General features: G+C 46.3%; 3 protein-coding genes across 5 annotated transcripts in view; 1 reads left to right on the forward strand and 2 right to left on the reverse strand.

Moving 5' to 3' along the window:
• The window catches only part of LOC137350693 (creatine kinase U-type, mitochondrial-like), a 33,323-nt gene extending 20,787 nt beyond the window's left edge, over positions 1–12,536 (forward strand). Inside the window, exons 6-10 of one of the 2 annotated variants that reach the window (XM_068015572.1) lie at positions 880–965; positions 4,102–4,225; positions 6,886–7,020; positions 9,327–9,452; positions 10,230–12,536. In XM_068015572.1, the coding sequence (XP_067871673.1) occupies positions 880–965; positions 4,102–4,225; positions 6,886–7,020; positions 9,327–9,452; positions 10,230–10,346 (588 nt within the window). In that variant the 3' untranslated portion in view covers positions 10,347–12,536. The remainder of the gene's footprint in view (positions 1–879; positions 966–4,101; positions 4,226–6,885; positions 7,021–9,326; positions 9,453–10,229) is intronic. The other variant, XM_068015573.1, reaches the window with a different exon arrangement.
• Positions 11,490–27,831, reverse strand: LOC137350692 (probable G-protein coupled receptor No18). Of its 2 annotated transcripts, none has more exons than XM_068015570.1 (3): positions 27,564–27,831; positions 14,156–15,791; positions 11,490–12,494 (listed from the first exon to the last, which is right to left on the reverse strand). In XM_068015570.1, exons 2-3 carry the CDS (start codon positions 15,360–15,362, stop codon positions 12,343–12,345), a joined length of 1,359 nt encoding a protein of 452 aa, XP_067871671.1. In that variant the 5' UTR covers positions 15,363–15,791; positions 27,564–27,831; the 3' UTR covers positions 11,490–12,342. The 2 variants fall into 2 exon arrangements, with proteins under 2 accessions (XP_067871671.1, XP_067871672.1); XM_068015571.1 differs by having other exon boundaries at positions 27,610–27,630.
• Positions 16,448–27,842, reverse strand: part of LOC137350546 (stereocilin) — a 67,530-nt gene continuing 56,135 nt past the window's right edge. Inside the window, exons 30-32 of the mRNA XM_068015204.1 lie at positions 19,382–19,462; positions 16,991–17,057; positions 16,448–16,556 (exon numbers count right to left, since the gene is read on the reverse strand). Coding sequence (XP_067871305.1) covers positions 16,448–16,556; positions 16,991–17,057; positions 19,382–19,462 — 257 coding nt within the window. The remainder of the gene's footprint in view (positions 16,557–16,990; positions 17,058–19,381; positions 19,463–27,842) is intronic.

A 27,842-nucleotide genomic window follows, 5' to 3' on the forward strand; every position in this document is an offset into this window, starting at 1 on the left:
TTTCTTTTTTTTTTCTCTGTATCTAACCCCCGTTTTTTTTTTCTTTTCTTTTTTTTTTGAGGGAGCTTTACTCTATATCTAACCCCTGTGCTGTACCTGTCCTGGGAGTGTTTGATGGGGACAGTGTAGAGGGAGCTTTACTCTGTATCTAACTCCGTGCTGTACCTGTCCTGGGAGTGTTTGATGGGGACGGTGTAGAGGGAGCTTTACTCTGCATCTAACTCCATGGTGTACCTGCCCTGGGAGTGTTAGATGGGGACGGTGTAGAGGGAGCTTTACTCTGCATCTAACTCCGTGGTGTACCTGTCCTGGGAGTATTTGATGGGGACGGTGTAGAGGGAGTTTTACTCTGCATCTAACTCCGTGATGTACCTGTCCTGGGAGTGTTTGATGGGGACAGTGTAGAGGGAGCATTATTCTGTATCTAACTCCGTGGTATACCTGTCCTGAGAGTGTTTGATGGGGACAGTGTAGTGGGAGCATTACTCTGTATCTAACTCCGTGCTGTACCTGTCCTGAGAGTGTTTGATAGGGACAGTGTAGAGGGAGCTTTACTCTGCATCTAACTCCGTGGTGTACCTGTCCTGGGTGTGTTTGATGGGGACAGCATGGAGGGAGCTTTGCTCTGTATCTAACTCCGTGGTGTACCTGTCCTGGGAGTGTTTGATGGGGACAGCATGGAGGGAGCTTTGCTCTGTATCTAACTCCGTGGTGTACCTGTCCTGGGAGTGTTTGACGGGTCAGTGCAAATTCTGCACCCTCTTTCTGACTCACAGGCGAGGGATGATATTTATTGCTGCCTGGGAGTAGCTTTGTTTTGAGTATTACTTGGTCCTGTGAGTAAACAGGTTTAATAAATATAACCGTTTCTTTCCATAGGATCATTTCTTGTTCGATAAACCGGTGTCACCTTTGTTGACATCCTCAGGGATGGCCAGAGATTGGCCTGATGCCCGGGGCATTTGGTGAGTTCCTCAGTATAACTATCCCGCCTTCAAATTCCACTCATGCTCAAAAGGGCTGCACTGGGCCTCCAGAAATTTCATCCATTCGGGGGTGATGTCAGGAAGCATTTCTTCAGACAAAGGGTGGTGGAAATCTGGAATACTTGCCCCAAAAAACTGTTGAAGCTGGAGGTCAATTGAACATTTCGAAACTGACAGTGATAGATTTTTGTTAGGCAAGGTATTAAGGATTACAGAACTAAAGCAGGTAGATGGAGGTAGAAGGGTCTGGGAGTTGGGAGACTGGGACGCAAGCAGAGGTTGGAAGAATAGAGTGGATGTAGGGCTCAGTATTTCCTGCCTTGCTGGGAGCAACAGCTGCAATAGGTTTCCCTCTTCTCCCTGCCTCCGGTTTCCCCTCTCCCTCCCCCAGATTCCCCTATTCACCAGCTCACAGGAGACCTCCTGGTTCTTAACTTTAGTGTGAAAGCACGAGCAGAAATACTCAAGGACACTGCTTTTTTTGCTATATATAAATGACTTGGATCTTGGAATACAGAGTGGAATCTCAACATTTGCTAATGACACCAAACGTGAAGGAGTGGCAAATAGTGAAGATGATATGAACTGCCTGCAACAGGACATAGCTAGGCTAGCAGAATGGGCAGACAAGTGGCAGATGGAACTTAATACTGACGAGTGTGAGGGGGATTATATGGGTGGGTAGAGTCAGTGATAGGGGAGAGTGGACATGGGCTGTGGGAGAGGATTAAATGGGTCACCACACTTTAGGAAGGACGTGAGGGTCCTTGAGAGGGTGCAGAGGAGATTTAGCAGAATGATTCCAGGGATGGGGGATTTTAGTTAAAAGGTTAGGTTGGAAAAGCTGGGTTTGTTCTCCTTAGAACAAAGGAGATTGAGGAGAGATTTAATCGAAATGTACAAGATTATGACAAGCTTAGATAAATTAGCCAAGGAGAAGCTGTTCCCATTAACAAATGGTACAAGGACTAGGGGACACAGATTGAAGGTTTTGGGCAAAAGATGCAGGGGGAATATGAGGAAGAACTTTTTTACACAGCGAGTGGTAATGAGCTGGAACTCACTGCCCACATGGGTGGAGGAAGTGGAGACGATCAATGACATCAAGACCAATTGGATGGCCACTTGAAGGAAATAGGCTTACAGGGCTATGCGGATTGAGCAGGGGAGTGGGGCTGACTGAATAGCTCCGTGGAGAGCTGGCATGGACTCGATGGGCCGAATGGCCCTCCTTCCAATGCTGTAAATGACTATGACAAAGGGATCCAACTTTTATAAGGTAAATGCAACATTTGTAGAAGTCACATGATTATATGTTCATTTGATCAGATGCCGTGTGTTACATGGCCACATGTCATGTGGTTTGAACATTATGTGATCAAACCCCCTAGAATACCGACAACCAGAGTGGCCAACCTTATCTACATTAGTACCGATGTGTACGTCAGCACAGAATCACACTCAAAATTTTAATTTGGAAGTGTGTTACAGGTCAAAACTGTGAGTGGGCGATGATCCGACTGAATATTTGTGTTTTAAATCTCAAGTCAGAGCCCTGAATCTGACTTTATTCATTTGCATAATCGCTTGTTCCAGTTTCCATAGTTACAGGGTATCGTTTCCTGGCAACATAACAACAGACTGCAGAACTATGCAGGGCAAGCCTGGGCTGCTGGAGTATTATTCCCCAAGCCAGCCATTCTCTAAGTGGATTAGCGGGCATTCAGTATCAGGCTGGTTCAATTTATCTTTATATTAAAGAAGCAAAGCTACAGGATACACACAAACCCAAAGCCAAAAATCATGTTTCAAACAATAGAAAATGTAGGAAACATACAGCAAGTCAGAGAAAATCTGCAAGAGAAATCAGGCTGCCTTTAATGGTGACTTAAGAAGTCAACAATTTAACAAACAATTTGGCAATGAGCCTCAGAAGGAGTTATTAGGGCAGATGGCCAAAAGCTTGGTCAAAATGTAGGTAGGGAATGTCTCAAGGGAGGTTAAAAGGAGAGGTAGAGAGGTGGAGAGGTTTAGGGAGAGAATTGCAGAACTTAGGGCCCAGGCAGCTAAAGGCACGGCCGCCAAAGGTGGAGTGATTAAAATTGGGGATGTTAAACGGACCAAATTAGATATGTGCAGGGATCTCGGAGAGTTGTAAGACTGGAGGGGATTACATAGATAGGGAGAGCAAGGCCATGGAGGGATTTGATAACAAGGATGAGAATTTTAAATCAAGCAATTCCTCAACCGGTAGCCAATGTAGGTCAGCGAGCACAGGGGTGATGGGTGCGAGTTAAGACACAGGCAGCAGAGTTTTGGATGAGCTCAAATTTATGGAGGGTAGAATATGGGAGGACGACAAAAAGTGCATTGAAATAGCCGCATTTGGAAGTAATAAAGTCATGACTGAGGGTTTCAGCAGCAGATGAGCTGAGACAGGGGTACCATCAAGGAAGGCCCTAATAATCCCTCACCCCACCATTCCCCTGCCCTCCCCCTCCAATCCCACACTGCATCCATTTGTTTTTTTTAAATAATTACAGGATTTTCATCATCTTCAATCTATCTAGGAGTTTCTTCCATGTACAGGTTAGTGTGTGTGCAGAATTGTTAATTGCATAGTAAATGAATATTGTGTTCAGGTGGGGGAGCAAACTGAAACAATGATTGTTGTGTTAGGAGGTGTATGTTTGTAATCTGTGCCTCTAAATAAAAGCTGATAAAGTGTTTAGAGATTAGGCTCCAGTTCTATCCTTCAATGTCTGACCATCTGGACTAAAACAAAAAATTAAGAAGGTTTTTAAAAGGAGGAGAGAGAGGTGGAAAGAATTCCAGAGCTTGGGGCCCAAGTGACTGAAGTCAGCATCTGCAATAGTGAAGGGGGGAAAATGGACAAAGTCAGAGTCAGAGGAACAAAGATTTTGGGGTTGCAGGAGATTACAGTAAATACACGGATGATAAATCTAAATCTGGTCATCTGGAAGTAATGTAGGTCAGCAGGGATAAGATGGTGCAATAGGTGATTAAGGTGAGTGTTTCTGGGTATAAATACACCTAAAGTACAGCCTATTTTTGTTTAACTACTTAAACTGCTGTGTTCCCACCTGCTCTACAGGCACAATAACGAGAAGACTTTCTTAATCTGGGTCAATGAGGAGGATCACACTCGAATCATCTCCATGGAGAAAGGAGGCAACATGAAGAGGGTGTTTGAGAAATTCTGTCGGGGCCTCAAAGAGGTAAACTGTTCCAAGCAACAACCAGTCCATCAGCATCCCCTCTCCACTCTCATAGTATCTTACAGCACAGGAGGAGGCCATTGTTCCTGTGCTGGCTCTTTGAAACAGCTATCCCATTGGTCCCACTACCCACCACTCTCTCCCCGTAGCCCTGCAAATCTTCCCCCATCAAGCATGTATCCAATTTTGATAAATAGGGAGAAACTGTTTCCACTGGTAACCAGAGGGCACAGATTTAAGATAATTGACAGAGAGAAGAGGAGCAGAATAGTTTATTACACAGGGAGTTGTTGTGATCTGGAATGTGCTCCCTCAAAGGGCAGTGGAAGCAGATTCAATAGTAACTTTCAAAAGGGGAATTTACAGGGCTATCGGGAAAGAGCAGGAGAGGTGGGAATAATTGGATAGGTCATCCAAGAGCTGGTACAGGCAGGATATGTGCTCTGTGATTCTATTTAACTTGTTTTGGGAAGTAACATTCCCAGGACTGAAAAGTTCCCTCTGGATAGCTTGCCTCCTCTTCACTTTCAGAAGCTGCCTTTTATTTCCGTCACTTCCTCTTCAAATTTCAGATTCCCCTGTTCCCCCACCTCCCCACTCCCGCCTTTGATCAGAATTGTTCAGCTTTCCAGTCATTCCTGGTGTTTGTACATTTCGTTGTTGAACAGGCCGTGGTGTGGGGAAACACTAAAGACTGCAATGCATTTCACTTTCCACACCCTCCCTTGAATTTAAATGCAGTTAAACTATTGCATCAAAGGCAGCTCTGTGGGATTTGCACCGTTGAACAGAACTCTATTCACCAGAGTCCCCTCCTACACAAACACTTACAGTGACGCCTGCCATTAATCTTGGCCTTTAGCAATATTGACTTTTCCATCACCTGGTTTTGTAAAGACTGAGACAAAAGCAAGAAGCATTAGACACGGCATTGTGTTTTGGGAATTTCTAAGCCAGTAAACGGCATGTATCCCAGTCCCCAATAGATTTTTGTCATCAACTCATCCTGCCTCCCTGCTAGCAAGAGGATGACAAACATCATTCGGAGTAATTGCTCCTTCACTTTACTACCCCACATATTGAAGGTGATGACTCATACTGGGGTATTGTTCCACAGGTACCGGACATCCCTGTGCTCCCTTACAAAGTGACAATTCATTCATGCCTTTCTTACCTCCATACTCGACTATTCCAACACTGCTCTCCCATCTTCCACCCTCCGTAAACTTGAACTCATCCAAAACTCCCCTGCCGATGTCCTTACTCACACCAGGTTCCAATCACCCATCACACCTGTGCTTGCTGACTGACACTGGCTCCCAGTCCGTAACGCCTACATTTTAAAATTTTCATTTTGGTTTCAAATCCCTCCACAGCCTCTCGCCTCCGTACCTCTGCAATCTCCTCCAGCCCTACAACCCTCCGAGATCTCTGCACTCTTCCAATTGTGGCCTCTTGCACATCCCCAATTTTAATTGCTCCACCACTGATGGCCCTACCTTCAGCCATCTAGGCCTTAAACTCTGGATTTCCCTCCCTAAACCTCTCTGCCACTCTACTTCTCTCTCTTCCTTTAACATCCTCCTTAAAACATTCCTCTTTGACCAAACTTTTGGTCACCTGTCCAAACATCTCCTTGTATGGCTCAGTGTCTAATTTTCTCTGATTATTATGCAGTGAAGCAATCTGTGACATTTTATATCAAAGGTACTAAATAAATGTAAGTTATTGTTAAGCATAAAGGTACTATATAAATGCAGGTTGTTGTTATGTGGTGTCACTGGTATATGGGTCATCCATTGGCCTAAAGGTTTTGCTCTCGGGAGGAGATCCCAACAATTGGAGTGACATAAGGCGAGGAACCTATCCCATTCAATAAGCCCACCAACCTTTAGCAAATGAATGGAATCTTTATCCTTTCGGTAGAAGTCTTGTACTAATACAGCATCTTATCACATCTCTCAGAACTATCTCAAAGAGCTTCACATAGAATGAATTACTTTGAAGCTGTTGCTATCCAAGCAAACATAACAATCTTTCTACAAACCCCTAAACAGCCATGAGGTGACTAACCAGCCAGTGGGTTGGCTTTAAAGAGAAATGTTGACCGGGACACGAGGAGAATTCCTTGCTCATCTCCCAACAGTGCCATGGGATCTTTAACATCCATCTAAATGACAAAAGGAGAATATCTGACAATTCACTCCCTCAGTATTGCACTGGACTGTCAAGCCCCTTACTGTGGGATTCAGAGGTGAGGATGTTACTGACTGAGCGAAGTTGAAACCTTACTCTTGACTTTCTAGGAACCATTACTACATTTTACGAGAGCTCAACTTCTTTGCCCAGAGAGTGGTGAGAATGTAGAACATTCACTACCACATGGAGTAGTTTAAGCAAACGGCCTAGATACATTTAAGAGGAAGCTAGATAAACACATGAAAGAGAAAGGAATAGAAAGATATGTTGATGGGTTGGGATGAAGTAGGGTGGGAGGAAGCTGGTATGGACAATAAATGCCAGCATGGACCCATTGGGCTGAATGGCCTGTTTCTGTGTTGCACATTTAATGTAATTCTATCATTGTCCATTTATTTTTGACAACTTTGGGAAAGCTAGTTACACACGCTGAGTTTTGATATAAACAATGATTCTTTTAGGTTGAGAAACTGATTGCTGAGAAAGGCTGGGAGTTTATGTGGAACGAGAGACTTGGCTACATCCTGACCTGCCCATCAAACCTGGGCACTGGACTCCGAGCTGGGGTACACATCAAACTACCCATGCTCAGCAAGGTACCATTTCAATCATATTTACCAGCTGTGTTTCACATCGTGTGATGGACTAGAATGGATAACAACACTTGCACAGTGCATGATACTGAAATGATTCTTTAAAGGCACCAGAAAGTTCTAAAACATTGGAAATACTCAGAATATCACTGAAGGGAAATGAAACCATTCAGCTAGTTTTTCTCCTATAGATAGTGAGAGAACTCAGTGACAAATTAGAGGGCAGCATTTGCACAAGCAGTTCATGCCCACAAGAAACTAAACTGAGGCTGGTGGAACCCATTGTGCAAAATGGAACAGGATGGAACAGAAATCGACTTGAAAAGTCCACAGAATGGCTGGTGTAGGAAACAGAAATTGCCATGTTGGCACTGTAGGAGAGGTTAGGACTGGGGCTCAATGATGGGGTCAGTGTAGAGGGAGTTTTACACTGTAACTAACCCCGTGCGATACCTGTCCTGGGAGTATTTGATGGGGACAGTGTAGAGGGAGCTTTACTCTGTATCTAACCCATTTTTTTCTTTTTCGTTTCTTTCTTTTTTGTGAAAGATTCTATATAAATGCAAGTTCTTTCTTGCAGAACTGGGTAAGAAAGAGCATGAGTGGGAGTGGGTCTACAGCTGTGCACCATCAGGTGGGATTTGCACAGATGTGGGAGAATCATAAATTTGGATGAGACGGCATGTCTTGCGCACTATTCCTTCTGCTGAAGGTTTCCTGGTCAGCAGTACCTGCGCATACTGCCCGATGTGGGTGCATTAAGGGCCCCAGAATGTGTGCAGCCATATTTAGATGAATAACTAACACAATTTTCCGGTCTTTGCACTGAAACTGCACGTTCTTCCTGCAAGGCACATTTTGAATGCACACAACTGAAGCTGCATGTATGATGGAATTGTCGCAGGGAAACAGACTTTGTGCATACTCTTGTACTAATATTTACAATAGTTTTTCTAACACTGTTCCAGATTTTGTCAATATTGTCAAATTTGAGAATAATTTTTGGGGGTAGTAAATAGTTACTCATGAGAGTGGGTTTCTTGTTAAACATTCCCCCCTAGCCCTCCCATCAAAAGGAGCGGTGTAGGGGCAGCTTTACTTGGTGTCTAACTGATGCTGTCCCTGTCCTGGGAGTGTTTGATGGGGGACAGTGTAGAGGGAGCTTTACTCTGTATCTAACACTGTTTTTTTTTCTTTCCTTCTTTCACGGGTGAAGAGGATGTGGGGTGGGGCAGACTCCAGTTCACTGACCATTCCAGCATTAGAATCAATGTCTGACAACGGGAATCACAAATTTTAATGAATTTTTAAAACATCTTTTTCCCAAATTCCTCATTGAGGAAATATATTACTCAACGTGGTAGAGTCCCATACAGAGACAGTGTAGAGGGAGCTTTACTCTGTATCTAACCGTTTTTTTTTCTTTTTCTTTTTTTTGTTTGATGGGGACAGTGTAGAGGGAGCTTTACACTGTATCTAATCCGGGCTGTACCTGCCCTGGGAGTTCTTGAAATGGGAGTCTTTCTTTCCCAGTAGCAGAGGCTCTTGCTGTTATGAACACAAAATCAACAAAGAAAAAAAATTCTCAAAATCTAGGAGGATTTTAAGGTCCCTGCAGGCTACATATCTTTCGTAACACCCTTGGTTTTCTGCTAAGCCAATTAACAACAATCAGGAGATAAGAACCAGCTGTGCCCCAAAGTAAAGTGAGTTTAGTTGGAACAAAAAGGAGAATAATCATCTCTGTGCAGTTCCCAATTGACAGCAGAGCCTTAACTAAAATCATCTGAGCTCTGGCACAGCATAGCTCACTCGTGCCATCGTGTCCTTGTGTGAATGATCTATGTTGGTACTGAAACTAGACAGGATATGATGTTTACATTTGGTTGGAAGAGTCTATATGCTTTCCGATTGGTCATGAAATGCCAGGGTGAGCATGGTTGTGTTGAGATGGTGAGTGTGTCTGGGCGGGGAGGTTGGAGGCACGAGGCCATGTGATAAATCTCCAGGAATATGCCCAAGCAGAATTGGCAACCCTACCTTCAAATGGCTGATTTCTCAGCACTAACTGCTCAAAGAGTAGGAAAGACATCTTGCATTTGTGAGTTGAGTGTTGAACGTAAACTGTTCTACAATGACCTCATTCTCTATTCCTAAATGCCTTTAATCGCCAATATGAAGGAGCCCATTCCGACTCCTACCCTTCATCTCTTACCCAAAAAGTGGGAAACACGTATTGTTTGGAGTTTAACAGACAGCCTTTTGTTAGATGGGAACTACTAGTCGTGTAAATTCTATTTCTGATTCAGGATCCTCGCTTCTCAAAAATCCTGGAGAACCTGCGTTTGCAGAAACGTGGGACCGGGGGAGTGGACACTGCAGCTGTTGGCAGTGTGTTCGACATCTCCAATCTGGACCGGCTGGGGAAATCTGAGGTCAGTCACCATGGTTACCCACTTACATGTGTGACAGGGAGGGCGGAGGGGTGAGGTAGCGGGCGGGGATGGGAGAGAGGACAGGGAGGGCATTCTTTAGGGAAAGGGAAGGAACAAGGGGAGAGTTCATGGGAGGGGATTGGGAGGAGGACGTAATTCTTTAGGGGAGGGGAGGGGAGTGGAGGAGGGGATGGGGGGAGTATAGGGAGAGGGGAATCAGACGAGGGAGACATTTGGGGGAAGGGATTCCTTGGGGAGGTGGGGGGCAGCCGATAGGGAGGGGTTTCTTTGGGGGAGGGGAGTGGGAGTGACAGGGGGATACAGAAGGTTTTCATTGGGGAGGGGGATGATCATGGAGTGGATGTGGGGGGCAGAGGAGAAGGGGGGCTGAGGGGGCAGAGAAAAGGGGAGAGGGAGAGGGAGGGTGAGGGAACTGAGGGGGCAGAGGACGAGGGGAGACGAAGGAGAGTGGAGGCCGATGGGGCAGAGGGAGGAGGTGAGACAGAGGGGCAGGGGGATGTGGAGAGTTTTCTTTGGGGGGGAGAAGAGGATAGTGGAGGTGATGGGAGCAGGGGGAGGAAGGGAGAGAGGGGAGAGCGAGAGGAAGGGGAGGGAGGGGCGGGTAGGAGAGGAGAGGGGGGAGACCGAGGGGGAGGGGGAGTAAGAATGGCAGGGGGATGCGGAGGGTTTTCTTTCCAGCCAAACAAACGAACAATCCCTCCAATTCCCCCTTGTAGATATCTAAACCTGAATGTCCTGTCCTGTTCCCTTCTGCAGGTGGAGCTGGTTCAGTTGGTAGTTGATGGAGTCAATTATTTAATCGAGTGTGAGAAGAAACTCCAGAGAGGGCAGGATATCAAAATCCCGCCCCCACTGACCCAGGGCCGACGCTAATCCCTCTGTAATCAAACTGTCAGCATTGTGATTTATGTGCTGCTAAACGTGTTGAGTCCGGCCGCAATCACACTTTGGAAATCATCACTTCTCCAAACCAGATAAATAAACTTCCTGACCATCTAAACTAACCAAATGCTGGCCGCTCATAATCTCTTTGTTGTTAACCTTACCACATGACTTGTACTAAGATCTGGTAGCTGCATGAGGACCTTTTCCCCTTCACCCGGGTCTTGTCACTGCATGAGGGAATCAGACACAGACCCACGTCCCGTCACCGTGTGGGGGAATCACAGAAACAGACCCACATCCCATCACCATGTGGGGGAATCACAGACACAGACCCATGTCCCATCACCATGTGGGGGAATCACAGACACAGACCCACGTCCCATCACCATGTGGGGGAATCACAGACACAGACCCATGTCCCATCACCATGTGGGGGAATCACAGATACAGACCCACGTCCCATCACCGCGTGGGGGAATCACAGACACAGACCCACGTCCCATCACCATGTGGGAGAATCACAGACACAGCCTCACGTCCCATCACCGCGTGGGGGAATCACAGACACAGACCCACGTCCCATCACCACGTGGGGGAATCACAGACACAGACCCACGTCCCATCACCACGTGGGAGAATCACAGACACAGCCTCACGTCCCATCACCGCGTGGGGGAATCACAGACACAGACCCACGTCCCATCACCATGTGGGGGAATCACAGACACAGCCTCACGTCCCATCACCGCATGGGGGAATCACAGACACAGACCCACGTCCCATCTCCTCGTTTGCTCTTGACAAGGGAATAAATAGTCTCCAGGCCACTGTCTAGTGACTATGCTCACACAAGTGTGCCTCTGGATATCAGAGATGAAATGACTCGCCATGATCTGGCAGCTTACCAACACTCAGCATCAAGACTCATCGAGTCACCTGAACACCAACCCCGGGAGACTGAATGTTTCCGAGGAAGAGGCAGTGCCTTCGGGAGAAAATCAGACGCAGAAAAACACGTGAATCGTACATTGTAATCCCCGCGGTCTGATATTCAGAATACCTGAAAATAGCACAGACAAAGAGGAAAAGCATCAGGCACCCTCAACTAAAGTTATAAAGTAAGACGGGTGAACAGGTTTACAATATATTTAACAACAAAATCCTGGCTTCAAAATCCGAGTCCAAGGAATGATTTAATTCATTTCTCATCAGTTATGGAGCCTGAGCTCTTGGCTCCAGTTTAAAGTAACACTGGGACCTGGGCCTCCATAACCCACATTCCCAACAATCCACAAGAATTTTAATGATGTCGGTAAATCAGTTGGAATCAAAGTTTAATTTGAATCAACCAGCTATAAGACAATGAGCATTTTCAACTGACGTTTCACAGGCTGTGGGGAGGATGAGTGTTTCTCATCCAGATGGTCTGTCCCTGCTAAATTTTTATATCATCTATCTTTGATATTTGGCGTCTGGTCTGGGAGACCGGGAGGAGTCAGGGTTTAGGACCCATGTGACCACCAGGCTTTGCGCTGCCAACATTTTTCTTTCAGGAATATTAAATTTTTAAAACAAAAGATGTTTGACTGAACTGTTTACGCTGGAAACTGGATCATATAAATAAAGGGGCCAAGCAGAAGCTGAAAACTCATTGTGTCAGACTATGTATAGGGGACACTGGACGATCCCTCACTTCCCATTAGGGACCCTCGATGATCATCACGTTTTGTTGTATTTGCACGTGTGGATGATCTCCTACTGCCTGAAAAATAAAACTACCAGTGATTGATTCAATTTCGGAAAACCAAGATTCGGTGCTCGCTGACCATTGCCGGGGGTCGCTGACCATTGTTGGGGGTCTCTGACCATTCCTGGGGGTCATTGTCCATTCCTGGGGGTTGCTGACCATTCCTGGGAGTCACAGTCTATTCCCGGGAGTCACCATCCATTGCTGAGATCACTGACCGTTCGCAGAGTAGGTCTGTTACTGCTCTCCGTTCCACGTGGCTGCATGGCTGGACTGTCCCTGACCAGGACCAGCTCTCCGCTGGAAGGAAGCTGACCGTGGTCGTATCAAAGGGTTTCTGTAAAGTGAGGAATCCCCAGGGAATGCTGGCGAACCTGACCTCTGGAGCTCTGTAGTCAAGAGACAAGAAATAATCTGCATCAGCTCCTGCTGTCTGATAACTTACCGTCTTGTGTATGTAGATTGTAGCTAGTAAACGCTGTTAAACCCAATGTGTGAGCCCAATTCCAGTCACTTATGTGTTGCAATGTGTTACAAGTCACATGGAAAATAAAAGTTGTGTCTCTCTTCCCCTAACTATCTCTCCATTTCTCTCCCAATCTCCAAGTCTTTCTGCGGTACTCTTCCTCTCTCTTTACCCCTCACTGTTTGTATGCCTCTTCCACTTTCTCTCATTGCCTTGACATATGGCTGTTACACAGGGGGAGTCAGTGGTGTAGTGGTAATGTTACTGAAATAGTAATCAGAGGCCCAGGCTAATGCCCTGGGGACATGGGTTTGAATCCCACCACAGCAGCTGGTGGAATTTAAATTCAATTAATTAATAAAATTCTGGAATTGAAAGCTGGTCTCAGTAATTATGCCATGAAACTAACATCGATTGTCATAAAAACCCATCTGGTTCACAAATGTCCTTTGGGGAAGGAAATCTGCCGTCCTTACCTGGTCTGGCCGACATGTGACTCCAGACACACAGCAATGTGGTTGACGCTTAACTGCCCTCTGAAATGGCCTAGCAAGCTTAGTTCTCAAGGGCAATTAGGGATGGGCAACAAATGCTGGCCTTGCCAGCGATGCCCACATCCCATGAAAGAAAAAAATCTCCCTCTCATTGTCCCCTCTCTCACTCTTGTACCCTTCTCTTCCTCACTGCATCGTGCAATCCCTCTCCCATTATTATCTCTACTTTTGGTTTGTCTTTTTTCCTTACTCTTTCTAACAGTTTACCCTTTCCTATTCTTCTGTCTCTAAGTTCCAAGTCTTTAGTTATCACATACATGTTCCTGGACAGATTTACGTGCTTTAAGGGATAGGGCAACTGGAAGACGAAAGGTACAATGGCCCCGAGAGAGAGCTGAGCAGGGAGTATGAATTCAGGTCATTGTAGGTGCTTGAGAATAACATATAATCCTGTCCTCTCATGGAGGTGTTGATTCCCTGTTGAGGTCCAGTTTCACTTTTACTGGGCACTCTGTGATATCTTGGGGTCAAGCCACTGCGTGCCGGCTATCAACTGTGCGCAGGGTGGAGGGGGAAAAGAATCAGAGGAACCTGACCCTATCTTTACCCAACATCACACACAGGTTCGTCCCCTTGAAGAGCAGTGGGAGGATTCACAAGCCAATTTACAGTCTGACAGGTCGTGACGGGAATGCTTCCCCACGTCTGTGGCTACCAGCTAGCGGGGGTGGCTAGTCCTATACAGGGGGTGAATTTTATGGTTATACAGACCTAATGGACATAAGACTCCCACGGAATTTCAACCTAGAAATCCGAGCCAGAGTTCCAGTCTCCGCTGGAAGGGACTGTCTGGATTGGAGTTCAAACCCTGCACCTTGGGAATGCTACCAGTAAACCAAGGGCTCACTTGTCCCACAGCTAATTGTTTACCCATGTCCCTCTATAATCCCATGGGTTTCTATTTTCAGAATGAGTTTATGTGGTGCTTTGTCAAGTGTAAGTTGCTTTTTTAATAACTGTCAGAAACTTTATCTAAAGATTCCTCCGCCCCCCTGCACTGAAAATTAAACAGGGGGGAGGGTAACTGTACCTGGAATGATGGAGAAAGGAGCCAAGCCATTTCCATCAGCAGTTCGGCTCTTGCTCTTGTTTGTGCCGCCGTTATGGGCAACGGCAGCTGGTGCTGGGACCTCCTCTGTAGCTTGCTGGGCCGAGACTCCAAACCAAAGGTGCAAGTACTCTTTGAAACTGCGTCTGAACTGCCGATTCAGGAGGGCGTACAGAACTGGATTCAGGGCACAATTCACAAAGGTGAGCCAAGTCGATAGGAAGTCCAACATCTGGGGAACCTTGCTGTCTGACAGAGAGCCACGATGAAAGTTCAAAATGAAGTACGGCATCCAGGTCACCAGGCAAGTTGTTATCATCGCAACAATGGTCTTTGCTGTTTTAGACTCCATTGCTAGGTCGGATCTGCTGCTTGTGTTTAGGTTAAAGGTTGAGTTGGAAGATATGAAGCTGGTCCACTTTCTTGGAAGGCTTGCCTGCAATAGTCTGAAGGATTTCACTTCTGTAAGGATCGAGCTGCCTTCCTGCCCAGGAGATAAGTTACGGCTGAAATGATTGGCTTTGTACTTCAAGTGGTCACAGGTGGCTCGGAATATTAAGTAATAGGAGACAGTGACTGTTACCAAACATGTCACATAGACCCAAAAGAAAAGGTAGATTCCGTAAGCCAGACTGGAGCCTCCATCGGACCAGCTGTAATCACACAAACACCTTGTACGAGAGAACTTGTAAAGGCCAAGACCAAAAAGTGGTGGGATTCCACAGAGCAGCCCACTCCACCACAAGAACATAATCATCTTCTTAGCTTTCGCCTTTGTTATGGTGAGTATAAACGGTCTTGTGATAACGTAATACCTGTCCACCGCAATCCCAGCCACTGACAGGATGGAGACGTTCCTCAGGGAGAAGGTTAGGAAGCCTGAGATTTGGCAAAAGGTCCCACCCAAGGGCCAACTCTGGGCAATGGTTGCTATGACAATGACAGGTAGGCCTAAAAGTGCAATCAGAAAGTCAGCCAGAGCCAAGGACACCACAAACATATTGGTGACGTTTCTCAGAGGTCGACATTTGTAGACTAATATCAGGACTAGCATGTTCAATGGAAGACCAAAGATTAAAATGAGTAGATATAGAATTGTCTGGGTGGTGGTCTCTGCCAACAATGAATGTGGCTGTTCACTGCTATTGGATCCCAACGCCGCTGGGACCAGGGTCTGAAGATTGCTCATCTTTAATGTAACTGTGGAAGTATCAACTTCACTAGTTCAGTCAACTGTCTGGTGACCAGCAGCTCTCCAAGCACAAGCCTTATCACCAGCTTCTCTTGTAGGGAAATAACTGCCGGGTAATTCAGTTGCGTTTAACCTCCTCAGTGTGGCTGACTGATTAACTCTTGCAAATTATTAGATGGAAAGCAAAAACTACGAATGTGTACTCTAGGACAGAGAAAAAAAAACGACTGCCACAAAACTTCACCCAGTGAATAAGTTGGTTCTCAAAGCCCTGTGATTGTGAACTAAGTGCTCGCATCCTCGCACCGCCTTCCAGGCCAGTCTCCCAGTTCTTGGCTTCAGGTTGTCCCATTAATACCATGGCTTAATCTTCACTTGTATCAGCAGTCAATGGCCAGTTCAGTGAGAGAGTTAGCTCTGATTGGCCTGAAAAGATACAAAGAAACACAGGTAGTTTAATGTTACAGCACCTTTGTCCTATATTCTGTTTAGAATGAAGAAACTTGGGGTTATTTTTATTTTGTAACCAATTATAGGGAGGCAGGATTAAGTAATTGGTAAAAGCCTTAGATCTGATTTTGTGAATATATACATTATGGTAATATAAAACTACCAAAATGATGGGCAGGAAATAACCAGCTGGTCCGTCAAGACTAACCCACACACTATGATAGCTGGAGCCATGACAATCCCATCCTCTCCCTCCTTCCCTCTTCCTGTCACCAACCTCCCCACCCCCCTCCCCCAGACTGTCCTCCCTGCAGAAGCCAGCTCCTGGGAGAGGCAAACAAAAGAGAAATGAAAACCAGTGCCAATAAGGAGAGAAAAATGTTCAGTAAAATTCCTTTCCTCCTCCTTCAGTCCTGGAGATCACATGGACTGAACTGCAATAAGAACATCTTTCCCCAGAGGAGGTAACTACCCACTGTGCTAATGAGCCACCCACAGGCCAAAAGATTCACTTTCAGGTCTGTGCTGAGTTGGCCGTAAGCCTGGGCAGCAGTCGGATGTGCTACACATGCCCTCAGTGCCCCTGAGCTGGAGAGGGAGGGTGACCCACACTGGGTTGCTGCTCCTTACTGCTATTCTGTCAGCCCCAGTTGGGCAAAGCCTGGTTCAAATGTGACTGCGCTGAATGCTCGAACCAGATCTCTTATGAAAGCAGCCCTGTGGTATCTGGCAGCGATGGTCCTGGGATACAAAAGGGAAAGTCAGATGATGCCCACAACCTGACACACATTCTAAAAACCCACAGAATCAAGGGCTGGACAACTCAAAGTTCTCCCTATGAGGGAGAAAGATGCAAATTGGTCATCTAATATGTGATCCTTCTCTCCTCCTTGGCCTTCAACTCCTCTCTCTCCCGTGCACAGTCTTTCTTTCTCTATTCTCTTGATGTTAATCCTAAACATCCCTCTCTTGTCCAAACCCCCTGCTTTCTTTTCTCTTCCTCCTCCCTCAATTCTTCAGTGTTGAATTCTCTTCCTCTAGCTCATTCCTTCCAGCAACTCAAACTTTGGAAACCTTTACCTCACCTTGTCTTCCCTTTAATCCCAGAACCTAGAGTCTTTTCAGACAAATTTGATGTTGCCAAACCATCAGATTTACTCAGTCTTCTCTCTTACTTTGTGTCCACGGCTGTGAATTTTGGCCCTTGACTCAAGTTTCTCAATGAGGAGAAACAGACAATTGCTGTTTGGGGAAGAATTCAAGGAGATAATAGCAGTGAAGCTTCCCCGTTACAGAATATTTCCAGCACAGGCTGCTCCACCTCAACACCCAACAGAAAGGAACTATCCAAGATGTCAAAGCCCCAGTAATTCATGCATTATTCAACATGCACTCTCAGCTTCACATTCACACATTGCTCAGTAAAATTGTGTGTCAACTTGCTCAAGTGTAGGTTTCAACAGTGTCAGTGAGTCGCAACTAAACCTTTCAGATAACTTCAACATAAAGATATTTACTGCCCCCCAACCCCCACTTTGACATTTGTTGCTCATCATTTTGCAATTGTTTTGTCTCAAAATAAGATATGCTTACATTTGATAAGCCCCCACCCTTACCCCCACTCTGCCCTGAGATTTTCTGTGTTTAATTGCAGACTCTGAAGAAGCAAATAAAATACCTGAATCATCTAACTGGGGTGTTGAATAGCCTCCAAACTAGATCACCATGGTAACCAACATCTACCTCAATTTTCCAGTAAAATAATCAGGGGATCAGGGGGAAAAAATCTAATGGGCGGCACAGTGGCGCAGTGGTTAGCACCGCAGCCTCACAGCTCCAGCGACCTGGGTTCAATTCTGGGTACTGCCTGTGTGGAGTTTGCAAGTTCTCCCTGTGTCTGCGTGGGTTTCCTCCGGGTGCTCCGGTTTCCTCCCACACGCCAAAGACTTGCAGGTTGATAGGTAAATTGACCATTATAAATTGCCCCTAGTATAGGTAGGTGGCAGGGAAATATAGGGACAGGTGGGGATGTGGTAGGAACATGGAATTAGTGAAGAAGTAGTATAAATGGGTGGTTGATGGTCGGCACAGACTCGGTGGGCCGAAGGGCCTGTTTCAGTGCTGTATCTCTAAACTAAACTAAAAAATCAACAGGCACTTGGAGAGGTTTGAGCTAATGAAGGAGAGCCAGCACAGATTTGTAAAAGGCAGATCGTGCTCAACTAATCTAATTGAATTTCTTGATGAAGTAACAGAGAAGGTTGATAAAGGGAAAGCAATGGATGTTGTCTATATGGATTTTAAGAAAGTGTTTGACATAGTACCACATATAAAAGGCTGGTTAACAAAATTGAGGCTCATGGAATAGGAGAGTCAGTGTCAGCTTGGATAAAAAATTGGATTAAGGATAGAAAACAACGAGTCATAGTAAATTATTGTTTTTCAGATCGGAGGATGGTAGACAGTGGTGTTACATACGAACATATGAATTAGGAGCAGGAGTAGGCCCAAGGGTCAGTGCTAGGATTACTCCTTTTTTGATATATATATATATATATATATATATAAATGATTTGGAATTTGCACATGATATCAAACTTGGAGTTATAGCAAACAGTGAGGATGATACCAATTGACTGCAACAGGACATAGACAGGCTAACAGAATGCACAAACAAGTGACAGATGGAATTTAATACAGACTAATGTAAGTTGACTAATTTTGGCAGACTGGATAGGGAGAAGTAATATACACTTAAAGGCACAGTTCTAAAGAGCGTGCAAAGACAGAGGGACTTGGGGTGGGAGGGAATATTGAGAGAGTAGTTAACAAAGCATATGGGATCTTGGGCTTTATAAATAGAGGTATTGAGTACAAAAGCAGGGAAGTTATGCTGAACATTTATAAAGTCCTGGTTAAGCCATAACTAGAGTATTGTGACCAGTTCTGGTCACCACATTTTAGGAAGGAGGTGAGGATCCTTGAGACGATGCAGAGGCGATTTACCAGAATGGTTCCAGGGATGGGGGATTTTAGCTACAAGGTTAGGTTGGAGAAGCTGGGCTTGTTCTCCTTGGTACAAAGGAGATTGAGGGGAGATTTAATAGAGGTGTACAAGATTGTATTAAGATAGACAAAAATCGTAAATGGACCAGGGGACAGATTCAAGCTAAAATAAAAGCAAGATATTGCAGATGCTGGAAATCTGAAATAAAAACAAAAAGTGCTGGAAATACTCAGCAGGTCTGGCAGTATCTGTGGAGAGAAAAACAGAGTTAACGCTTCAGGGTTTAAGCTTTTGGGAAAGAGATGCAGAGGGGAATGTGAGGACGAACGTTTTTACATAGCAAGTGCTAATGACCTGGAACTCTCTGTCTATGATGGTGCTGCAAGTGTAGACGATCAATGATTTCAAAAGTAAATTGGATGGGCACTTACAGGAAATAAAATAACAGGGCTACAGGGATTGAGTGGGAGAATGATTTGTTCTACAGAGATCTGGCATGGACTCGATAGGCCGAATGGCCTCCTTCTGTGCATAATGACTTTATGACTCTATGAAGTACCTCGTTTGGGGGTCTTATCTGACTTGTTTCTTGCAAAGCGATGTGAAGAGAAGTTATTTTTAAATCCCCTCATTTTTAATCCTTGAATTAGGTTAAAAAAAATCTGATGGGAAAAACTAAATTATTGTAGCCATTTAAGGTGACCAACCATCAGATTACCACAATTGGAAGATTGAGCTCCAGGACACAGCTGTGAGCAACCCAGCAGAAAAACCACTAAACAATATTGTTTTTAATTTTTCTTTGAACTCTTTATTAATTATAAAGACAACGGGCATGGGAAAACTGTTTGACTGAGTGAAGATTCATCCAATTGGGTAACGAGATTCTGCTCACTTTCAAAATGGAGGTGGGAATGTGGGGTACCATGAGGATAAACATGTCGAGTGACCAATGGCAGGAATGTGGGGGCGGGCAGTTGTGATGAAACTTCCTGGAATACATCCAACCAGAGTTGACAACCCTAGCGCCCTTTTGAAACTTACTTTGACCACAACAGCTAACCAGAGGTTTATTGATTAGGCTGTGTCCCTTAAACATGATTGCACGCATGTTTCCCTTTTGTTTGGAAGTAAAATCAGAGAAACTTACAGCCTAGAGGAAGGCCATTCGGCCCTTTGTGCCTGAGTTGGCTCTTTGAAAGAGCAGTTGTGCTTCATCCCACATCCCCACTTTTTGTCTGCAGCCCTGTAAATTCCTTACCTTTAAGTCCAAGTCCCTTTTCAAATTGAATCCATTGAACAGGTTCAACAGAGGTGGGACTGGTGATGAGTGGATGTAAACACTGTGTGTATCAGCTGGGCTCAGTTTTCGTGAGGTTTTTTTTTAAGGTGGGACGTGTTAGAGCCAAATGCCAGGCTCATGTTCCAGACTGACCTTCCAATGCACAAAGTGGGTGCTCAGAATTGTCAGATGTGTCACTCTTCTGGTGAGACATTAAACTATGGTCCCATCTGATGATTCAAGTAGTTAGTAACAGATCCTGTGACATGACTCTCAGATGATTAGGGAATTTCCCTGATGTCCTGATCTTCAGGCAACAACACGAACTAGATTAACTGGTCATTCACCTCATAAGAAAAACTTTCACATCCAAAGCACCTCAGAACATCCCAAAGCACTTTCCAGCCAATGAAGTATTTTGAAATGTTGTCGCTGTTGCAATGTAGGAAAAATGGCAGCCAATTTGTGCAGAATAAACTCCCATATACAGCAATGTGATAATGAACAAATCATTTAGTTTTTGAAGGGCTGGAAGGCTAGGAACAGATGAAGCACTTGAGGAATATAAAATCAGTAGGAAGGAACTTAAGCAAGGAGTTAGGAGGGCAAAAAGGGGTCATGAAAAGTCATTGGCAAACAGGATTAAGGAAAATCCCAAGGCGTTTTATACATATATAAAGAGCGAGAGGGTAACTAGGGAAAGGGCTGGCCCATTCAAGGACAGAGATGGGAACCTATGTGTGGAGCCAGAGGAAATGGGCGAGGTACTAAATGAGTACTTTGCATCTTTCTTCTTTGGCCTCCTTATCTCGAGAGACAATGGGTAAGCGCCTGGAGGTGGTCAGTGGTTTGTGAAGCAGCGCCTGGAGTGGCTATAAAGGCCAATTCTAGAGTGACAGGCTCTTCCACGGGTGCTGCAGAGAAATTTGTTTGTCGGGGCTGTTACACAATTGGCTCTCCCCTTGCGCCTCTGTCTTTTTTCCTGCCAACTACTAAGTCTCTTCGACTCGCCACACTTTAGCCCCGTCTTTATGGCTGCCCGCCAGCTCTGGCGAACGCTGGCAACTGACTCCCACGACTTGTGATCAATGTCACAGGATTTCATGTCGCGTTTGCAGACATCTTTAAAGCGGAGACATGGACGGCCGGTGGGTCTGATACCAGTGGCGAGCTCGCTGTACAATGTGTCTTTGGGGATCCTGCCATCTTCCATGCGGCTCACATGGCCAAGCCATCTCAAGCGCCGCTGACTCAGTAGTGTGTATAAGCTGGGGATGTTGGCCGCCTCAAGGACTTCTGTGTTGGAGATACGGTCCTGCCACCTGATGCCAAGTATTCTCCGGAGGCAGCGAAGATGGAATGAATTGAGACGTCGCTCTTGGCTGACATACGTTGTCCAGGCCTCGCTGCCATAGAGCAAGGTACTGTGGACACAGGCCTGATACACTCGGACTTTTGTGTTCCGTGTCAGTGCGCCATTTTCCCACACTCTCTTGGCCAGTCTGGACATAGCAGTGGAAGCCTTTCCCATGCGCTTGTTGATTTCTGCATCTGGAGACAGGTTACTGGTGATAGTTGAGTCTAGGTAGGTGAACTCTTGAACCACTTACAGAGCGTGGTCGCCAATATTGATGGATGGAGCATTTCTGATGTCCTGCCCCATGATGTTCGTTTTCTTGAGGCTGATGGTTAGGCCAAATTCATTGCAGGCAGCCTCAAACCTGTCGATGAGACTCTGCAGGCACTCTTCAGTGTGAGATGTTAAAGCAGCATCGTCAGCAAAGAGGAGTTCCCTGATGAGGACTTTCCGTACTTTGGACTTCGCTCTTAGACGGGCAAGGTTGAACAACCTGCCCCCTGATCTTGTGTGGAGGAAAATTCCTTCTTCCGGAGGACTTGAACGCATGTGAGTGCAGCAGAGAGAAGAAAATCCCAAAAAGTGTGGGTGCGAGAACACAGCCCTGTTTCACGCCACTCAGGACAGGAAAGGGCTCTGATGAGGAGCCACCATGTTGAATTGTGCCTTTCATATAGTCATGGAATGAGGTGACGATACTTAGTAGCTTTGGTGGGCATCCAATCTTTTCTAGTAGTCTGAAGAGACCACGTCTGCTGACGAGGTCAAAGGCTTTGGTGAGATCAATGAAAGCAATGTAGAGGGGCATCTGTTGTTCGCGGCATTTCTCCTGTATCTGACGAAAGGAGAACAGCATGTCAACGGTCGATCTCTCTGCACGAAAGCCACACTGTGCCTCAGGGTAGATGTGCTTGGCCAGCTTCTGGAGCCTGTTTAGAGCGACTCGAGCGAAGACTTTCCCCGCTATGCTGAGCAGGGAGATTCCACGGTAGTTGTTGCAGTCACCGCGGTCACCTTTGTTTTTATAGAGGGTAATGATATTGGCATCGCGCATGTCCTGAGGTACTGCTCCCTCGTCCCAGCACAGGCATAGCAGTTCATGGATTGCTGAGAGTATAGCAGGCTTGGCACTCTTGATTATTTCATGGGTAATGCTGTCCTTCCCAGGGGCTTTTCCGCTGGCTAGAGAATCAATGGCATCACTGAGTTCCGATTTGGTTGGCTGTATGTCCAGCTCATCCATGAATGGTAGAGGCTGGGCTGCATTGAGGGCAGTCTCAGTGACAACATTCTCCCTGGAGTACAGTTCTAGGTAGTGCTCAACCCAGTGGTCCATTTGCTTGCATTGCTCAGTGATTATGTCCCCTGATTTAGATTTGAGGGGGGCGATCTTCTTGATGGTTGGCCCAAAAGCTCTCTTAATGCCATCATACATTCCTCTGATGTTTCCGGTGTCTGAGGCCAGCTGAATATGACTGCATAGGTGTTGCCAGTAGTCGTTTGCGCAGTGCTTCTGGCTGCTTTAAGTGCTGCGGATGTTAACTCGCTGGGGGCTTTCTTGTAGTTCAACAGTGCAATGCGCTTAGCGGCTATGACAGGTTCCAGCTCTTCATTATGAGATTGAAACCAGTCTGCATTTCTCTGCGCAATTTTGCCGTAGGTGGTCAAAGCTGACTCATAGATGGCGTCTCTGATGTGGGCCCACTTAGTCTCAGCATCCCCTGTGGGAGTGTTTTGAAGGGCTGTTACAAGTGAATTTAGAAATTTTTGTAACAGCTGTGGGTAAGAAATTCTGCTCGTGTTGATGCGCGGGTGGCCCTTCTGCTTGGAATGATGCAACTTCTTTGGTCTGAGTCTAACCTTGCTGCACACCAGGGAGTGGTCGGTGTCGCAGTCCGCACTGTGGAAGCTGCATGTGATTTGAACACTGTTTAAGGCGGCTCGCTTGTGACGATGAGGTCCAGCTGGTGCCAACGACGTGATCTTGGGTGCCTCCATGAAACCTGATGACAGGGTTTAGTGTGAAAGAATGAGTTGGTGATGCAGAGGTTATGATAGGTACACAACTCAAGCAGTCTCTGCCCGTTCTCATTCATCCTTCCAACGCCATAGCACCCAAGGCAGGAGGGCCATGAGTCATGGTCGGCCACAACCCTGGCATTAAAGTCCCCCAGCAGGAACAGGTGTTCGGTGTTGGGGATGCTGCTAATAATGTTATGGAGTTCCTCGTAGAACTGATCTTTAGCTTCAGGTGGGGAGCAGAGTGTTGGAGCATAGATGCTGAGTAGGTGTACTGGACCAGAGGTGGTGAGCAGTCGGATGGACAGTATGCATTCCGAGCCATTTGAGGGAGGCTCTATCATGCTGAGCAAGGAGTTTCTGATGGTGAAGCCCACTCCATGCTGTCTTGGTTCTTCAGGATCCCTGCCCTGCTTGAAGAAGGTGTAGTCTTGCTCTGCTGGAGATCCACTCGCAGGGAGGCGTGTCTCCTGAAGTGCTGCAATGTCTACATTGAGTCTACTGAGCTCGTTGTTAATGATGGCGGTCTTCCAAGAATCGTTGATTTGTGTAAGGTCTTCCGACAGGCCAGGACACATAGTTCTGACTTTCCAGCTTGCAAAGCGAAGGGCTGGTACCTTCTTTCCTTTTTTCGTGTTGTTTGGTGCGGTGTATCAGTCCACCTTTCGGGCAATGACCCTGAGCTCCAAGCACCCATTGAAGCAGGTAGACTGTGGCGGGACAGAACCTTATTGACCGGGGGCTGCCCGGTTTGAGGCGGGCGGTAGCTGTCCAGTGAGGTGCGATGACCTCTCCCACCGACAAAGGCAACCCGTGGCGCCCAGTTTCTACGCCAATTTATCTGGACTTATAACCCGTAACTGCTGCCTTCCGTGTTGTGTCAGTCGCTGTGAGGCAACTATGGAGTGACCTCTCCATGGCGCATGCCTGGGCAAGTTTATGGAGGTTGAGAGTTGCCCAGTCGTCAAAACCCCCCTCTCGGCCTTCCTGGTGGGGTCCAAAGGAGTGCAGAGCATGACGTTTGGCACCGGTATGGCTGCAGGAACTGCCGGAAACATGCCAAAGGTGACACATGACCGCCTACGGGGTTCCGCTCCGGATTATCTGTTAGGGTTTAGTCCGTTAGCCTTGGTCTCTCCCGAGATGGGTTGTTAGGGCCCCTACACAGGTGTAGGATGATGCCGGTGGGAGGAGGGGATGCGAGGGGGAGGGGTGGAGGGAGGGGGGTGCGAGGGGTAGCTGGGAAGGGGGCTGTAAGGGGGTGGGGGGGGTGCAGGGGAAGGGATTGTGAGGGGGTGAGCTGAGAGGGTGCAGGGGAGCAGGGAAGGGGACGGGGGGGGTGGGGCGGTGGAAGTGGGGGAAGGGGGAGGGGAAGGGGCGGGAAAGCGGGTGCAGGTCATAAGCCATTTCCTCAGTGCCCACCATTGACGTCCAGAAAGCTCATCCACGTCCTTCGGGAGGTGAAGCATCTTTTGGCAGGCTTACAAAGGTGATTATATTCGTTAAGGGTTTTTTGATGTGGTTTATATAAAGGCATACAGCATTTGCATCAGTATTCACCAAAGAGAAGGACTTGGTGGATGATCAGCCTAGGGAAGGGAGTGCAGATAGTCTCAGTCATCTCATTATCAAAAAGGAGGAGGTGTTGGGTGTCTTGCAAAGCATTAAGGTAGATAAGTCCCCAGGGCCTGATGGGATCGACCCTAGAATACTGAGGGAGGCAAGGGAAGAAATTGCTAGGGCCTTGACAGAAATCTTTGCATCCTCATTGGCTCTAGGTGAGGTCCCAGAGGACTGGAGAATAGCCAATGTTGTGCCTTTGTTTAAGAAGGGTGGCAAGGATAATCCAGGAAATTATAGGCCAGTGAGCCTTACGTCAGTGGTAGAGAAACTATTAGAGAGGATTATTCGGGACAGGATTTACTCCCATTTGGAAACAAACGAACTTATTAGCGAGACACAGCATGGTTTTGTGAAGGGGAGGTCGTGTCTTACTAATTTGATTGAGTTTTTTGAGGAAGTGACGAAGATGATTGATGAAGGAAGGGCAATGGATGTTATCTATATGGACTTTAGTAAAGCCTTTGACAAGGTCCCGCATGGCAGACTGGTACAAAAGATGAAGTCACATGGGATCAGAGGTGAGCTGGCAAGATGGATACAGAACTGGCTCAGTCATAGAAGACAGAGGGTAGCAGTGGAAGGGTGCTTTTCTGAATGGAGGGATGTGACTAGTAGTGTTCCGCATGGATTAGTGCTTTGCTGTTTGTAGTATATATAAATGATTTGGAGGAAAATGTAGCTGGTCTGATTAGTAAGTTTGCGGACGACACAAAGGTTGGTGGAGTTGCGGATAATGATGAGGATTGTCAGAGGATACAGCAGGATATAGATCGGTTGGAGACTTGGGCGGAGAAATGGCAGATGGAGTTTAATCCGGACAAATGTGAGGTAATGCATTTTGGAAGGTCTAATGCAGGTGGGAGGTATACAGTAAATGGCAGAACCCTTAGGAATATTGGCAGGCAGAGAGATCTGGGCGTACAGGTTCACAGGTCACTGAAAGTGGCAACGCAGGTGGATAAGGTAGTCAAGAAGGCATACGGCATGCTTGCCTTCATCGGTCGGGGCATAGAGTATAAAAATTGGCAAGTCATGCTGCAGCTGTACAGAACCTTAGTTCGGCCACACTTGGAATATTGCGTGCAATTCTGGTCGCCACACTACCAGAAGGACGTGGAGGCTTTGGAGAGGGTACAGAAGAGGTTTACCAGGATGTTGCCTGGTCTGGAGGGCATTAGCTATGAGGAGAGGTTGGAAAAACTCGGATTGTTTTCACTGGAACGACGGAGGTGGAGGGGTGACACGATAGAGGTTTACAAAGTTATGAGCGGCATGGACAGAGTGGATAGTCAGAAGCTTTTTCCCAGGGTGGAAGAGTCAGTTACTAGGGGACATAGGTTTAAGGTGAGAGGGGCAAAGTTTAGAGGGGATGTACGAGGCAAGTTCTTTACACAGAGGGTGGTGAGTGCCTGGAACTTGTTGCCGGGGGAGGTGGTGGAAGCAGGTACGATAGCGACGTTTAAGAGGCATCTTGACAAATATATGAATAGGAAGGGAATAGAGGGATACGGGCCCCGGAAGTGCAGAAGGTTTTAGTTTAGGCAGGCATTAAGATCGGCGCAGGCTTGGAGGGCCAAATGGCCTGTTCCTGTGCTGTACTGTTCTTTGTTCTTTGATGTTAACTGAGGGATAAATATTGGCCAGGACAACAGGGATAACGCCCCTGCTCTTCTTTGAAATAGTGGCCATGGATCTTTTACATCTGCCCGAGGGGGCAATCAGGGCCTGGGTTTAATGTCTCATCTGAAAGACGGCACCTCCGGCAGCGCAGCAATCTAGAATTAAACCAGCCAAATCCACATAGTCTACCAGCACAGATCAACTTCCCATTCCCCATCCAGCCAGAATGAAGCAGTTTATTAGGGCATTGGCCCACAGAGCTAGCTGGAGCCTGATAATCAATGTCTCCAGAGCAATAATGAACCAGGCAGGCTGGTCAATGATCAGCATTGCCCTGGAGCACTGCCAGCCTACTGGGCCTAGATATCGGATTACTGAATCTGGCACAAAATGCCAACTCGGTCCCATTCTGCTATCATCAATCTGGGCATGTTGGAGTCACTGCAACCCCACAGAGACCCCACAATGTACTGGGTTAGCAATAATTGAAGATAATTGAGTTCAAAGGAAAGACGAGAGGAAATTAATTAATCCTATTCCACAAACCCATGATGCTTTACATCAAGGCACTGGTTATACAACACAAATCTAGTCTCTTAAAATAAGTGGGACAGTTACCCTTAAACATTATGAATTCATAACAATTAGAAATTTCATCGAACCCGTTTCTTTGTTCAAAATGACCAGAGGAAATCTATTGTTTACTTACTTAAACAGATTGTTGATCCAACACAAGGCAGATTCCCGCAAAGTAACAGCTGAATTCCTGATTTTAAACATTTCTTTTTTAAATTCAATAAAAGATATCACTTCAACAATTAAATTAATTTGTGTTCTTACCAACTCTCATCGTCAACCCCACTTGACAGCAAATGGAATCTCTCACCATTAAGACAAACATGCATTTAACCATCAATTGGTTTGATCAGGATCTCTGCTCCATTGCTTTGGGTCCCCACGTTTACCCATGAGCCGCTTTCTCTCAGGCCATGTCACCTCGTATCTATGGAGTTTTTCCTCAAAGAAAGAACATTCTGTTAAAGGTATTGGCGGCTGTTTCAGTGTTCAGAGTCAAATTCCTCAGCTGCTGGTAAAGGAAGTGGAGTGTTTCCTGTCTCC

This window comes from Heterodontus francisci, chromosome 35 (assembly GCF_036365525.1).
Source record: "Heterodontus francisci isolate sHetFra1 chromosome 35, sHetFra1.hap1, whole genome shotgun sequence".
Lineage (NCBI taxonomy): Eukaryota > Metazoa > Chordata > Chondrichthyes > Heterodontiformes > Heterodontidae > Heterodontus > Heterodontus francisci.